We start from the raw sequence: 14,910 nt of genomic DNA on the forward strand, positions 1-14,910 counted from the left end.
CTGGAAGGGCACCACAGAGCAGAGTAGGGGTCTCTCCAGAGACTCCAGGTGCTGGCAGGAAGAAGTCTTTGCTATCCCTGAGACTTCAACAACAGGAGGCAAGCTCTACATCAAGCCCTTGGAGATTTCTTCTTCAAGATGGAAGGCACACAAAGTCCAGTCTTTGCCCTCTTACTCTGGCAGAAGCAGCACTGCAGGAAAGCTCCACAAAGCACAGTCACAGGCAGGGCAGCACTTGTTCCTCAGCGATCAGCTCTTCTCCAGGCAGAGGTTCCTCTTGATTCCAGAAGTGTTTCTAAAGTTTGTAAGTTTGGGTGCCCTTCTTATACCCATTTTAGTCTTTGAAGTCACCTTTCTTCAAAGGGGACTCACACCTTCTTGTGAAATCCTGCCTTGCCCAGGCAAGGCCTCAGACACACACCAGGGGGCTGGAGACAGCATTGTCAGAGGCAGGCACAGTCCTTTCAGATGAGAGTGACCACTCCACCCCTCCCTCCTAGCAGAGATGGCTAATCAGGAAATGCAGATCACACCCCAGCTCCCTTTGTGTCACTGTCTGGTGTGAGGTGAAAAACAACCCAACTGTCAAACTGACCCAGACAGGGAATCCACAAACCAGGCAGAGTCACAGAATGGTTTAAGCAAGAAAATGCTCACTTTCTAAAAGTGGCATTTCCAAACGCACAATCTTAAAATCAACTTTACTAAAAGATGTATTTTTAAATTGTGAGTTCAGGGATCCCAAACTCCACATGTCCATCTACTCTCTAGGGGAATCTACACTTTAATCATATTTAAAGGTAGCCCCCATATTATCCTATGAGAGAGAGACAGACCTTGCAACAGTGAAAACGAAATTGGCAGTATTTCACTGTCAGGACATATAAACCACATTACTATATGTCCTACCTTATCCATACACTGCACCCTGCCCTTGGGGCTACCTAGGGCCTACCTTAGGGGTGCCTTACATGTAAGGAAAGGGAAGGTTTAGGCCTGGCAAATGGGTACACTTGCCAAGTCGAATTTACAGTGTACAAATACACATACAGACACTGCAGGGGCAGGTCTGAGACATGATTACAGAGCTACTTATGTGGGTGGCACAACCAGTGCTGCAGGCCCACTAGTAGCATTTGATTTACAGGCCCTGGCACCTCTAGTGCACATTACTAGGGACTTACTAGTAATTCAAATATGCCAATCATGGATGAACCACTTACATACAATTTAAACAGGAGCACTTGCACTTTAGCACTGGTTAGCAGTGGTAAAGTGCCCAGAGTAACAAAAACAGCAAAATCAGAGTCCAGCACACATCAACAACCTGGGGAACAGAGGCAAAAAGTTAAGGGAGACCACGCCAAGGATGAAAAGTCTAACAGTAAGTTAGGCGAAATTTCTGGCCTTTGCGTTTAACATGCCAAATCCCATGCTTTTTCCTACCGGGTGGGAACACTGGGGGACATGATACACATGCTGTTCAATATCTACATGATCCCGCTCACCCCAGTCATTAGAAACTACTATATAAACATCGTCTCCTACACAGATAACACCCCGCTGATCATCTCCCTGACCCAAAACCCCTCAACAGCCAAGAAGAATTTCAAAGACTGTAAGGAAGCAGTCGCCGCCTGGATGAAGGAGAGCTACCTTAAACTGAACTCCGACAAGACCGAAATCCTCATCCTGGGACCATCCTCCTCAGCCTGGGATGACTCCTGGTGGACCTCATCACTCAGCAGACCCCCACCACACGCAAGATACCTCAGCGGTGTCCTTGACACAGCGCTCACCATGACCAGACAGGTCAACCCTCATCCACCTGCTTCCACACTCTCAGACTCTTACAAAAGATTTTCAGATGGATACCAAGCGACTGTCGCAAAATCATGGCACACAACTTGATCACAAGCAGACTGGACTATGGCAATGCCCTCTATGCCAGAACCACCAAGAAGAATCTGAGCAAGCTGCAACAAATCCAGAACGCCGCCGCCAGACTTGTCCTGAACATCCCCCCCTGAGAAAACATCACAGGACACCTGAGCAATCTCCACTGGCTCCCCCGTCGAGAAGAGGATCACCTTCAAATTCCTTGTACATGCCTACAGAGCACTCCAGAATATCAGACCCAGCTACCTCAACCAATGTATCACCTGGTACTCCCGTTCCAGACCTCTCTGCTCCTCTCAGCAGTCGCTTGCCACTGTACCCCTCATAAAGAAGTCCTCGGCTGGTGGAAGATCGTTCACCTACCTGGCTGCAAAAGGTTGGAACTCCTTACATCTCTACCTCAGACAGTCACCATTGCTACCTCAATTCAGGAAGGACCTCAAGACCTGGCTCTTCAACTGAACCTTGAGGACATATCCCACAGCGCCTTGAGACGCTATAGGTGAGTAGGACGCTCAAAAATAACTGATTGAATGACTGAATGACATTACCCCTCTCCATGGCAGGGCGTAAGGCACTCTCCAAAACGGTAATGCTGCCCCTTCATATAGTAGTGGTTCTCACGGTTTACTTCAGGCTGCTTTTTACTTTGGTATGGGTATGGGTAGAAGCAGAGAAGGCCTATCCAAATTGCAGCTTCCACTGGAGGAGGGTGGGTTGGGCGCCCCTGACTTATAGGCTTACTGTTACGTGGGTCAATTACGGTTGTTATCCTATTGGCTGGTAGGCTTACCCCTAACAGAGATTTACTACACTCTGCGAACACTACGTAAGGTAAGTTTGTATACATTAATGGTTCTGGGTGCATTGTGCGCCTCTGGCCTCCTCCCCCCACGTCTTCCTCATCCCCCCCGCCTACCATCATTACTGACTAACACACTGAAATATTGGAAAAAGGCTCTTAAATACACAACTGCCCCAACATGTTATGCCCCTAGCATACCACTCCATGGGCTGCCAACCCCAATGGATCCTCTTACATCCCACCGGTTGGAACCCTGGGAATCAGGGATATGTACACTGGGTGACATGTTAGCAGACGGGGAACTCATGCTACACCAAAGCTTTATTATGAGCCATGGACTGTCTGACTCCCTGTTTTTGATCCCTGCCAACATCTCCCACTATGTTCGCACACATTGGGTGCCAGCGGGGTCAGAACCAGAAACACATTCCAGGCAATGTATGAAATGGGCACAGGTAGGCACCTGGTAAAATGGTTATATAAAGGCCTGTGCACACACCTGCACACCTCATTGGCTCCTCTAAGTGCTCGTTGGAAGGAAGATCTAGGTCACGGCCTGCACGACAAGGAGTGGTGCTTCCTCCTCGAATATCCTAGTTTGATCCCCTGCAATTCTCAGTTCAAATTCATTCAATTCTCACTGCTACACAGGGCATACTTCATACCCCAGAAACTGCATAAACTATTTCCTGCAGTACCTCCGTACTGCCTCAGATGTCATGCACACCCCACGGACTTGTTACATATGCTCTGGGAGTGCCTTTACGTGAGGTTGCACGAGGCGGATGTTCACTCCGCCCCGCCGAAACTAGCAGGGATCCTCCACTGGAACACAGCAGAGCACTGCCTACTGGGTCTGTTTCCATGCCCCCAGACCTCCAATACAATGCCACGTTTTGTAGACTTGGTGTTTCTACTTGTCAAGCGATTACTAGATGCTGGAAATCCTCCAGAGACCCCCTATGGCCAGCTGGCAGGAGGAGGTTGTACACTGAGGGATGGCTGAGGGATATGCACTGCGTAGGGAGGAATATTGTGAACTCCGCAAACAACCCATAGCTTCAGTGTGGGATAGCCTACTGGAAACATTTAAGTCCCACATGGACGGTAGTTAGGTGACAGGGGGTTAGGAGAAGAGCTTGCCTCGATCTCCCTCCTGGCTCCTCACAGAGCTGTAGTTTTGTGTCGTCCTGATGCTGGGGTGAGCACTTGGTCGACCTATTATGCTGTGCTTTGTCTCCGTTCCTCCCCAGGAAACTCATATTGTCACTCTTTTCCAAGAGTTCCTTGTGGCAGAAGGCTGGTTGGGTGGGGGATTAGTTAGAGCTACTAAGTTTTAATTATTAGTATATTGGCAATACTGCAACACACGTTCTATGTATACCCTGACCATCTCTTGCTGATATATAGTGTGTGCTGTGTTACCCCAATTTCTAATGTCTCAGTTGATGATGTACACATCCGTGATGGCCAAACGAAGGGTTTTTTCATTGCTATGTCTACAGTACGAGCCATGTATTCCCTTTTGTTTGCCTAAACTTAATATAAGTTTGTTTTAAAAAAAGAACATATAACGACCTTCATGATAGTGGTTGCCAATATTCTGCTACAATACTTTGCCAAAACAATATTTAAAATTATTGTTTTTTGCATATAGCACAATACAACAAATAAAAACATATAATCGCATCTTCCCCTGCGCACCCTTTCATGGTGTAAAATTCATTTTTGTGATAGACTTCATCAGTATAAAAGGCCTCCAGGCGACTAATGAAATAATAGCCACAGCAACAAGTGGCCACTTGCACAAAGGAAATACTAACAGCTATAAGTCTCCCAAACACACCACAGATTATCATTGAAAGAGCACGTTTGAAATGTTCAATCATTTTATTTTCAAACATCAGTATATATCACTTTCTCAAAATATACATTTTCTATCAAATAAGCCCTTTTCATTTTTGCTAAAAGCATTTTTGGGGAAAGAACATCTGAACGTTTTCTCACATGCTGCATGACTAATAGAGTGGGCCCTAAAAAATGACAAATATTCATATGACTTTGCAAAATTGAGAGTGGAGGCAGGTGGCTATGCTGCAAATCTTGAAGGTTGTCACATTGTGTGTTTGTGTGTAAGCGTGTGGCCCTGACATTGGTTAGGCTGGCTGCTACTATAAGCATCCGGACATGTGTAGCCCTGTCTTATTCAATGTAGCTAGACCCCTCTGCATTACATACTGTGCTGGACTGCACTTCAGGGAGCTACTTCCAGGGTAATGGCAACGTATCAGTAGTTGCTGAGGTACCTATCGGAGACCCTTGCTCTACTTCATCATGGTTTAGGAATTTCAGGTGGAGTTCTCTGAACAGACCACCATCTTGCAAAGGGATGTTTTAAGGCTTGTCCACTCATCAAAAGTTTGCAGTTTCGCTGCTATACTTCGCCCCAGTGCTTCACAGGTCTCTAAAATAGTCCTCCTTGTGATGTGAACTCAGAAATGCAAATTTGGTCTAGGCAGTGAGGACACTTAACAACAAGCTGAGCGGGTAGTCCGGCAACATGCTACCTGGTTTGCACAAGAAGCACATGGTTTTCTCTTGAATGCTTTTAATCTCTCTTAAGCTCTCTGAACAGATATAACAGCATGGCTCCTCTAAAACTATGGGCCTGTCAGAGTGCTGTTGAAAAAACGTGGACTAACAGGGGAGCTTTACTGAAGAAAAAACATGCAGAGAACACTCACTGCTAGAAAGATATTCTTTCCTGTGGATCAGAAATTTAAAATTACACAAAACATCTGAGAATCACCAATTTCTTTAACCTTATATTCGGATTGCCCTTGTATCATAAAAGGCAGAGTTCAAAAACTGGACGCAGAGATGGTCTTTTGAGTCACCTTCTTGATATTCTGAGAACATAGCATCCCTCCCATTAGCCACGGTGCCACCATGCACAAAATAGTGTATGTGAAAGGTGTTGTGTTTTTTAAGAGGGTCTCATGATGAAGAAATCACAAAGGGTAAACAAAAAAACAGTCTTGTTTGGAGATGAAAATTCATACTAAAGGGATTATCAAGGCAACAAATACCCCTTGACATTAGCAAAGAGAATAGATATCCAGGAGGAGAGTCTAGTAGAAGTTCCGTCTGCAAGAAGCAAAACTGTAAGACAAAAATAGTAGCAAAGGGACGGAGAGTGGAACGAAAAAGCAGGGAATAATTGTGTTGCAACACATTTTCCTCTCTTGATTGCTTCCTTTATATATGATTCAAACAGGAACTGACAATACAGGAAAATACTCCTTCATCTTGGATTGGGAACGTTAGATAACATCCTGGGAAAGACGATCCTTTTGGAGGAGTAGTTTCTCCACACTCCTTTTTTGGAATTCCTGGCATTCATTTGGCAACAAAAAAGCCCAGTTTTGACCTTCAATGCACCACACTGATTTCTGCAGTCCCACTGTCACTCATAATGTCTGACACTCTAGTGGCTTGTGGAAGTGCCCTCTGGGTGAATATGAATGCTGAGACCCCGAAACAATCCAGGTGATGAGGACGCTCCTGCCACACACACTGAACAAGGTAGGAGCGACTGGCAGCACATGGAGCGTTCCTTCCTCCTCTTAACATGTGAAGTCTCTGGTAAGCTGTTGGTCCTGCTTTCTGCGTTGCTCTTGACTAAGATGTATCATGTTATTATCCAGTTGAGACTCTCTTATTATAATCCAGGCTGGATGGCTGTTATTTATTTTTGTTCAAATTTGTGGAGAAGGAAGTGACATTAAGTGTATCCTCTCCAGAAGGCATATCAATAGGTGTAGTCACAGTTCTCATCTTTGAACTGGAGATGGTTGGAGGCTGATGCTGCAGAATTAAAAAGGCTCTCAGTTACAGTTGTTCCTAAGCCCTCCATTCGTTGAGGATCGACACAGCTTGCACATGTCCACCTGACCACTGGGAAGGTAAAACATATGGACAACTTGCTTAGGAGTGGATGACTAGTCTGATCAAATGTAACAAGTCTGCACACTTCCCCAAACGAATGGGCATTTCACAGCCCTGCTCATTAATTCAGACTGTCACTGATAGGAGTCTACATTTTCAATAATTTCTTGTGTGCTGGTATGGTATAGTAGAAAGCGTAATCTTTAGCAGTATCGGACATCACGTAAAATGACTGCCTTCATTGTGGGTGTAAGCCCCACACCCAGTCAAATGGCAGCACATTAGCGGGCTACAGACCTCTATTACATCATCATGATATGATCAATCCACTGTTCTGCTCATTATCTGCAGACTAGCATGCAGGAGGAATCGGCAACAATTCTCTTAAAGGCAAATAATTTTTTAACAAAGGTTTAAACTGAATACAACCTTTAAACATCAAGATAATCCTAAATCACAGTTTATTGATCCCTTTAGAATTTTAAAAGCCAAGCACCTATTGGGTGTAGAGATGGACCAGCCTCCTTGTGTTCCATGCCTAGATGACTAAATCTGCATAAAGAACCTACAATTCACTAATGCTCATGAATAGTTTCCTGAATTAGATGCCTGACAGGGATTAGATTCAAAACAGGTGCAGGACTAGGTAATTTGAGGTCTAGATGATCAGTCTTGGTAACCAGTTTCACTGGTTTATGTCCCTACTTTGATCAACCAGTTTTACCTGACAAAATCCCACCAAACATTGGCTGGAGGTTATAGTGCTCAGTACTGTAAGGAATGTCCCGAGTGTATTGATAGTTGTTTCTGTCTGTACAAGGCACTGCATTAATTATTTACAAGGTGCATATCCATATCTACCTGGTGATGGCATTTTTCCATGACCTACATTTCCCATGGTTTGTTTTCTATAAAAACTGTTTTCCGTCAAAACTGAGTGTAACATGAATGGCAGATGCCTTGATAATTTCTATGGTGAAGGAGCTTCCATTTGAATGCTGTCCCTAAAGAGGTTTGTTAGCTAGAAATATGGAATCCAGAAAGAATTTCTGAAAAAAATGCCTACCTTCTTAAAGGTATCTTGCTTGTCAACTTGAATATCTGGTGAGGGTAGGTTATCTCAAATGGATGAAGGAAGCAGGGAGGAGCTTTCATTTACTCTCAAAGGTGGTTACATTAGAAACTGATAGGAGTGTACGTTGCCGGACAACATAGATGGGAGTTATCAGGAATGAAAGTTTGATCAGGAGTTCTTTAGGATTTGAGACAGAATGGTGCTATACTAATGCTGACATATTAAAACAATTGGTGATGTTTTGAGATGCACTTTAAAAGCAAGCTATATTGAAGACGTTTGGCGATGATTACATTCTTATTAAGTGTGCCATGTAACAGTTGCGTTTTGCAGATGTTTGGCATCCAGATGAAAAGAGTATTTTGACAATAAGAACTGATACTAAAATACTGTTCCAGAGGATAATGCATGTCCATATTCTATTTAGTTCGTTGGAGGCACTAATGTACCACTAAGAATAGTATGTAATATCTGGTTCTTCCCGAATCTTCGTAATATTTAACTCTGAACATAACTCAAGCCAGTACTTAAAGGTGCTAAGCAAGCACTACTCATGCTCAATAGAAACGTTTGCCATTCACACTTTTTTCTGGAAGCAATGGATCATTGCTAATATCAAAGCCTGAAGACAATTCAGAGAAGCTAAGCTTGTTGGACCAAATTAATATTTTGCTTTCTCATCTACGCTTTGGTTAAACACCCCAGTATGCCACATTTCATCCATACTTCCCTACCCTAGAGTGGCGGGAATGAGTTTGATAATGGTGATGACAGTTGTAAAGATGATTAACTATTCCGTATTACCTGGGACTTTCCAAATGATGGGTTCAATGAAACGGACCTTGGAGGCACATGCTTTAAGGCGTATTGTGGTGTACGTGACTGTGGTATGTCAATTATCCTTACTGGATGGCTGATTTCAGTGCGCTTGTAAGGTGCTAGTCTTCTTGTTTCACCATCCTGTGAAGTTTAAGACAAAAAAAGACAATCATAAAGTGTTTATGATTTTCTTTCACATCTCTCCTTTGTTGAACCATTGTTAATAATCAAAACTAGGAGCTTTCAACAATATCAAATTCAATTTTGACAGCCAATTTGAAAGATCCAGACCTCTCTAAAACAAAGATGAAATTAAATTCCGTATTATATAAAAGGTATGTTAGTTTATTATAGCAGAAAACGAAGCGGGAGGACTGGCACTGTTCCCACTTTGATTACATTGCTGTTGTAAATATGTCTCTTTACGTTTGGCGTGCGAATCCTAAAATCATATATTAGATGGTATGCGTTTTCATGGTTCTATATCAGTGGAAGGTTATATGTGTAACAACTGCTGTATTATTTTTGGTGGTTATGCTTCTCTGTTTTTTTATCCTGCAGAAAAATGAGCTTTCAATGAAATGTACTATAATTATGACCATTTTTGAAGGACAAAACAAAATATTTATCCAGGATGTTGTCCAGATATTGACCTGGCTTGTAGACCCATTTTCCAGCTGTAAATAGGTTTGAGCATTGCCAGCGTGCATTTGGATGTTGACCTGATACTTCTTTTGGAGTTGGGCCAGGGGTGCATGTAAATCCTGAAGAGCAGGCAGAATAGCGGTGAACCTCGTAGTACACCGGAGAAGGATGAGGATCGGAACCTCCTGACTCCATTCTGAGAGGAGGCCACGCCTAAAGCAAGAGGGCGGAGGAGAGCCCTGTTTATTGCTATGGAGGTATGCAACCGTGAACAGCCTCTGGCACGAGTCCTTAGATCTGTGATGCCTGAGGCAAAGAGAACCCAGGCACGGAAGGTAGCCAATCCGCCCTTCTAAAATAGTCCTCTAGGTGATTCCCGTTGCCTGCCATCCACATGTTGATATCTGCTCGGAGGAGCTGTCCAGGAGGACCTTTCAAGAACAAGCGCATGGGCTGGGACTCGAGCTCTATGCTGCGTGTCATTTGTAGCAGCTACTGCCCGCTGCTACTTCGCTTGTTGCTTCTGAAGCTGAACCGTTACAGTGGGCCAGGAATCTCCTGGCCATCGTGGTCTGGAAAAAAACTCCCCTGCCATTTCCTCCTGGAAGCACCAGTACGGAGTTTCTGGGGAGCTGGGAAAACTGGAACAGGCTCTAGCTATGTTTCCTGTAACGTGTATTTTTGGGTGCCCCCAAGGTGCTGTTTTCCTGTCTCACACAGAAAACATTAAAGCACACGCATATTGGCAATGAAAACACCCATTAACCACCCTAACTCCAGGGTGGATGTGGCATTCGATTCATCAGAAAGAGGGCCTCGGGACATACTGCGTGAAAGGCTTTTGGGTCAGAGTCCGCTGCTCTCAGGCTCCTTCCCCTTTCTTCTTGTCAGCACTGCCAGAGATCAACATTTTTTAGGGTCGAGCCGGCGTTGCATGCGCTCGCGCATGTGTATCACAGCGAGACGCTTTAGGGTTTAGAAAAGGGCTCGGAGCCCAGTCGACGTCACGTCAGTGTTTTTCATTGGTTCGTGGGCTTGCAGAATAAAATCTGCTTGCTTTCATTAGTCAAAGGCATGCATACGTCATGCCTATTCCGGTGGCTGGCCCTCCTCGAGCGCATTGACCAAGTACAGAAAACATGCGAGGCTCGCTGTTTTCTGTCCAGCTCGTGGACTACTTTTTCTCTAATTTACTAGCGCGATTTCGCTTGGCAGAAGTCGAGTGCTTTACATAGTTAATTGCACTTTTTCGGGTTATGTACATAAATGCACTTTTGTCGATAGGTAAAAAGTCGGGTTAGGAGTTTACAACGCTATCAGCTCTAACATGAGCAAACGGAGACCCGTTGCATTGTACACGCTTGTTTATTAGGGTCGAGCCTGCGTTGCATGCGCTCGCACATGTGTATCGCAGCAAGACGCTTTAAGGTTTAGAAAAGGGCTCGGAGCCCTGTCGACGTCACGTCAGTGTTTTTCATTGGTTTGTGGGCTTGCCTAATAAAATCTGCTTGCTTTCATTAGTCGAAGGCATGCATACGTCATGCCTTTTCCGGTGGCTAGCCCTCCTCGAGCACATCGACCTAGTACAGAAAACACGCGAGGCTCGCTGTTTTCTGTCTGGCTCGTGGACTACTTTTTCTCTAATTTACTAGCACGATTTCGCTTGGCAGAAGTCAAGCGCTTTACATAGTTAATTGCACTTCTTCGGGTTACGTACATAAATGCACTTTTGCCGATAGGTGAAAAGTCGGGTTAGGAGTTTACAACACTATCAGCTCTAACATGAGCAAATGCGAGACCCGTTGCATTGTAAATGCTTGTTTAAAACAGCTGCCAGTAATAATCGTTTCTGTTGCTGCTACTCCTGCCACATTCCCTTGTAATCAAACTCTGGGTGCCCAAAAGACCACCCCCCATGTTGATAGTGTAAAGGCTGAGGTAACCTTCATAGCAAAACTTCACCTTTTCACAAACAATAATAAATGCAATTGAGCCCACACCATCCATTGCCCTGGGCATTAATCAGTTTGTTTCGTGACAATGGGGGTGATTCTAACCCTGGCGGTCGGTGATAAAGCGGCGGCCAAACCGCCAACAGGCCGGCGGTCCAAAAAATGGAATTCTGACCCTGGCGGGAACCGCCAACACAGCCCGCCACTTTAACACTCCGACCGCCACGGCGGGACCGACAAACAGCGCAGCGGTCACCCCCAACAGCCAGGCGGCAGACAATGTACCGCCCACACTATCATGACCCACCAATCCGCCACCTTTTCCGGGGCGGGAGCCCCGCTGATAAAAACAGACTACGAATGTGAAAACGCTCACCTCTACGCACTCCACGAGTACGGAGGACAGCATGGAACCCGAATTGAACATCATATCTGCTCTCGTCTACCTGCTCATCTACCACGAGTACGAACTCCGGCGCAGACGTCAACGGTGAGTACAGCACCTACGACACACGGGAGGGGGGAGGACGAAAGGTTACGGGCACACACATATGCAACCCCCCACCCCCAATATGTACACACCAATGCAGAGCAACAAGTCACAGTGACACCAACCAAACCCCCGTAAAAAATGCAATGACATATCAAAATTGTCAATAAATATTTATGTCCAAAATAGCCTCTGATAAGTATTGGTCAACTAGCCAGAATATTTACATTTATAAAGTCAATATACACAGCAGTGGACAACTGCAGAAATCAGTCCTGCACATTTTACGTAGTAACGATTTGTCCGTGGGCCAAAGTGTAGCAACACAAGGTCAAAGCCCACACACGAGACCTGAGTCCTTTGGAGAGAACACTGCAGGGGCATCTGATGACAAAACTACAGGCACCTCAGGGGGAAGGGAAGGGGGGCCACCTCAGCCACATGAGTCCACGACGCAAGACCCACGAAGGGGCCACCATGCCCACTGCCATATCCTGGGGAGTGCTTGACAGGAGGGGCCCAGCGGAGCAGTGCTTGAGACGGCGGGGCCCAGCGGAGCGGTGCTTGAGACGGCGGGGCCCAGCGGAGCGGTGCTTGACAGGAAGGGCCCAGCGGAGCGGTGCTTGACAGGAGGGGCCCAGCTGAGCGGTGCTTGACAGGAAGGGCCCTGTTCAGCGGTGCTCTTCTGCACGGCGGGGCCCTCTTCAGCGGTGCTCTTCTGCACGGCGGGGCCCTCTTCAGCGGTGCCTGTCTTCACGGCGGGGCCCTCTTCAGCGGTGCCTGTCTTCACGGCGGGGCCCTGTTCAGCGGTGCCTGTCTTCACGGCGGGGCCCTGTTCAGCGGTGCTCTTCTGCACGGCGGGGCCCTGTTCAGCGGTGCCTGTCTTCACGGCGGGCCCTGTTCAGCGGTGCTCTTCTGCACGGCGGGGCCCTCTTCAGCAGTGCCTGTCTTCACGGCGGGGCCCTCTTCAGCGGTGCTCTTGCCCTGATCACTCGCCCTCCGAATGTGCAGTAGCAGGCCCCTTCGGGGACGGAGTCCTGGGCCCTTTGCTGTCGTCCCTTGCAGGCGGGATGGGGCTTGCGGGGCCCTCCAGCTCCGCGCTCCTGATGGATGACCTCTCCGCCCTGCTGCCCTTTTGCTCCTTAGATGGGGCTCTCGGGCCCTTGCCTCCCATGGCTGTTGTGGCAGGTGAAGTGGCCGTTGTTGGCTCCTTGGGGGCAGCCGTCTCAGTCCTCTCACGGCGGCCCTTCACTCTACGTGTCCTCTTGCCTGGGGGTGGGCTGGATGTCTCCTTGCTGCTCAGTGAAGTGTCACTGCCGCCAAAGGGTGGACTCCAGAAGCCATGCACCACTTGGACCCTCGAAGCTGGGCTGGTGGTGGCTGAGGTGCTCTTGGGGCTCTTAACCGATGGAGGGGGTGGGTCAGGGGAGGGAAAGAGGTTAAGATTAGAGAGGTAACATTTCTTAGGACCAAGGTAAAGGGTAGGAGTAGTGGTGATGGAAGTGGAGGAAGAGGATGTGGTTGTAGGAGAGTCAGGTGTGCTGTCTTTGGGTGCAGGTGACTGAGGCGTAGGCTGTCGTGAGGTGGTTGGCTGTTGTTTGGGTGTCTGCCTGCGTTTATGTGTCTTGGAAGAGGGGGTGACAGACACAGTGGGAGAGGACACAGGGGACATGTAGATGGCAGTGGGGGTGGTGACTGCACGTGTGAGGACTGTAGTGGAGGGTGTGCTGGTGATGGAAGCACTGGCTGATGGTGGTGTGCATGCAGGTGTGAGTGTAGACGTCACAGGGAGGGAGGAGGGAGACGAGGAGGAGGGGGACACAGAGGTGGTAGTGACTGTTGGAATGTCTGCATCTGGGGTTGCTGGGGTGAATGCTTGTGTGTCCTGTGGTGCTTGTGTCTGGATGATCTGGCCTTGGGTGTTGAGGTGTGTGCAGGCTGGTCTGATGGTGTGGATGGGATAGGCTGAGGGACAGGAGACAGAGAAAGGGTGGAGGCAGTTAGAAGAGGGAGGCTGGAGACAGGGACAATGGCTGCCGTCAGTGCTGAGGCCAGAGCAGTGAACGATCGTTGATGGGCAGCCTGACCCGAATGAATGCCCTCCAGGTAGGCATTGCTCCGATGCACCTCCCTTTCCACCCCCTGGATGGCATTCAAAAGGGTAGTCTGCCCAACAATGAGCGTCCTCACGAGGTCAATGAGCTCTGCACTGAGGGCAGCAGGGGTAACTGGGGCAGGGGCTGAGGTGCCTGGGGCGAAGGAGACGCCCGCCTTCCTGGGCGAGCGGGCACGGAGCGAAGGCTGAGGGGCTGCTGGGAGGGCGGAGCTGGAGCGCTGGGTGGCGGCTGTACCTGTGGAGGCGGGGGGCCCGGATGTTGCCGCCCCCGCTAGGGAGCTCCCAAATGAGGACGTGTCCGTGTCGCTGGTGTCTTCACCGGTCCCCGTTGTGGTGCTCCCCTCGCCCTCCGGATCACTGGTGCCCTCGGTGTCTGTTCCAGTGCCCACTGGGGCATTGTGACTTGCAGCTCCCTCGTGCTCCGACGCCAATTCTCCTCCGCCTGATGATGCTGATGCACAAGAAGACAAAGAATAAGGGTGGGGGGAGAAATAATACAAAGTTGAGTGTATGCCTTGTCAATACCGTTGGCGGAGAGGACAGACACAGGTGCCTCATGCACTAAGCCGCGAAATTGGGGTACACTACTCAGTACTTCTGTCTAGGGACAACAGACGCGCACATGGGTGATGCAGGACCATGGATAGCTGTACTTGGCACCCTACAGAGGTGGGGGGCGGGGGCACAGGGCCATGTCTAAGGGAGGGGACTACACTACAGAAAGCGCCCTGGCCTAGTGTCACCCACGGCCCTCCTCCCCCACCCAGACGCCTCAACTGCGCTTAAGGATAGCAGAATGTGCAGGTACTCACCCCCTTGTGTCTGCTGTGATGTCCTCAAGCGCCCATCCAAATCAGGGTAGGCCACCGCCAGGATCCGGGACATCAGGGGGGTCAGGGTACGACTGGCACCCCTCCTAGGTCGGGAGGCCATCCCCAGCAGTGACTCGGCGGTCTTTCGGGTTCCGCGGCGGATGTCCTCCCACCTCTTGCGGCAGTGGGTGCCCCGTCTGGTGTAGACCCCCAGGGCCCGGACTTCCTTGGCGATGGCACGCCAAATGTCGATTTTCTGATGGACGCTCACCTGTTAGACATGTACAGGGTGGGAAAGAGAAAACTTGAATTTTCGGCATGTTTGGAGTACATGCCCCCCCTCCCCAAC

General features: G+C 48.2%; 1 protein-coding gene across 2 annotated transcripts in view; it reads right to left on the reverse strand.

Moving 5' to 3' along the window:
• The window catches only part of ADAM12 (ADAM metallopeptidase domain 12), a 2,697,358-nt gene that overhangs the window by 157,963 nt on the left and 2,524,485 nt on the right, over nt 1-14,910 (reverse strand). The window contains exon 21 of one of the 2 annotated variants that reach the window (XM_069239710.1): nt 8,532-8,687. The exons of the other annotated variant lie outside the window; for it this stretch is intronic. Within the exon in view, the coding sequence (XP_069095811.1) occupies nt 8,532-8,687 (156 nt within the window). The remainder of the gene's footprint in view (nt 1-8,531; nt 8,688-14,910) is intronic. 2 annotated transcript variants of the gene reach the window in all.

Source organism: Pleurodeles waltl, chromosome 6 (assembly GCF_031143425.1).
Source record: "Pleurodeles waltl isolate 20211129_DDA chromosome 6, aPleWal1.hap1.20221129, whole genome shotgun sequence".
Lineage (NCBI taxonomy): Eukaryota > Metazoa > Chordata > Amphibia > Caudata > Salamandridae > Pleurodeles > Pleurodeles waltl.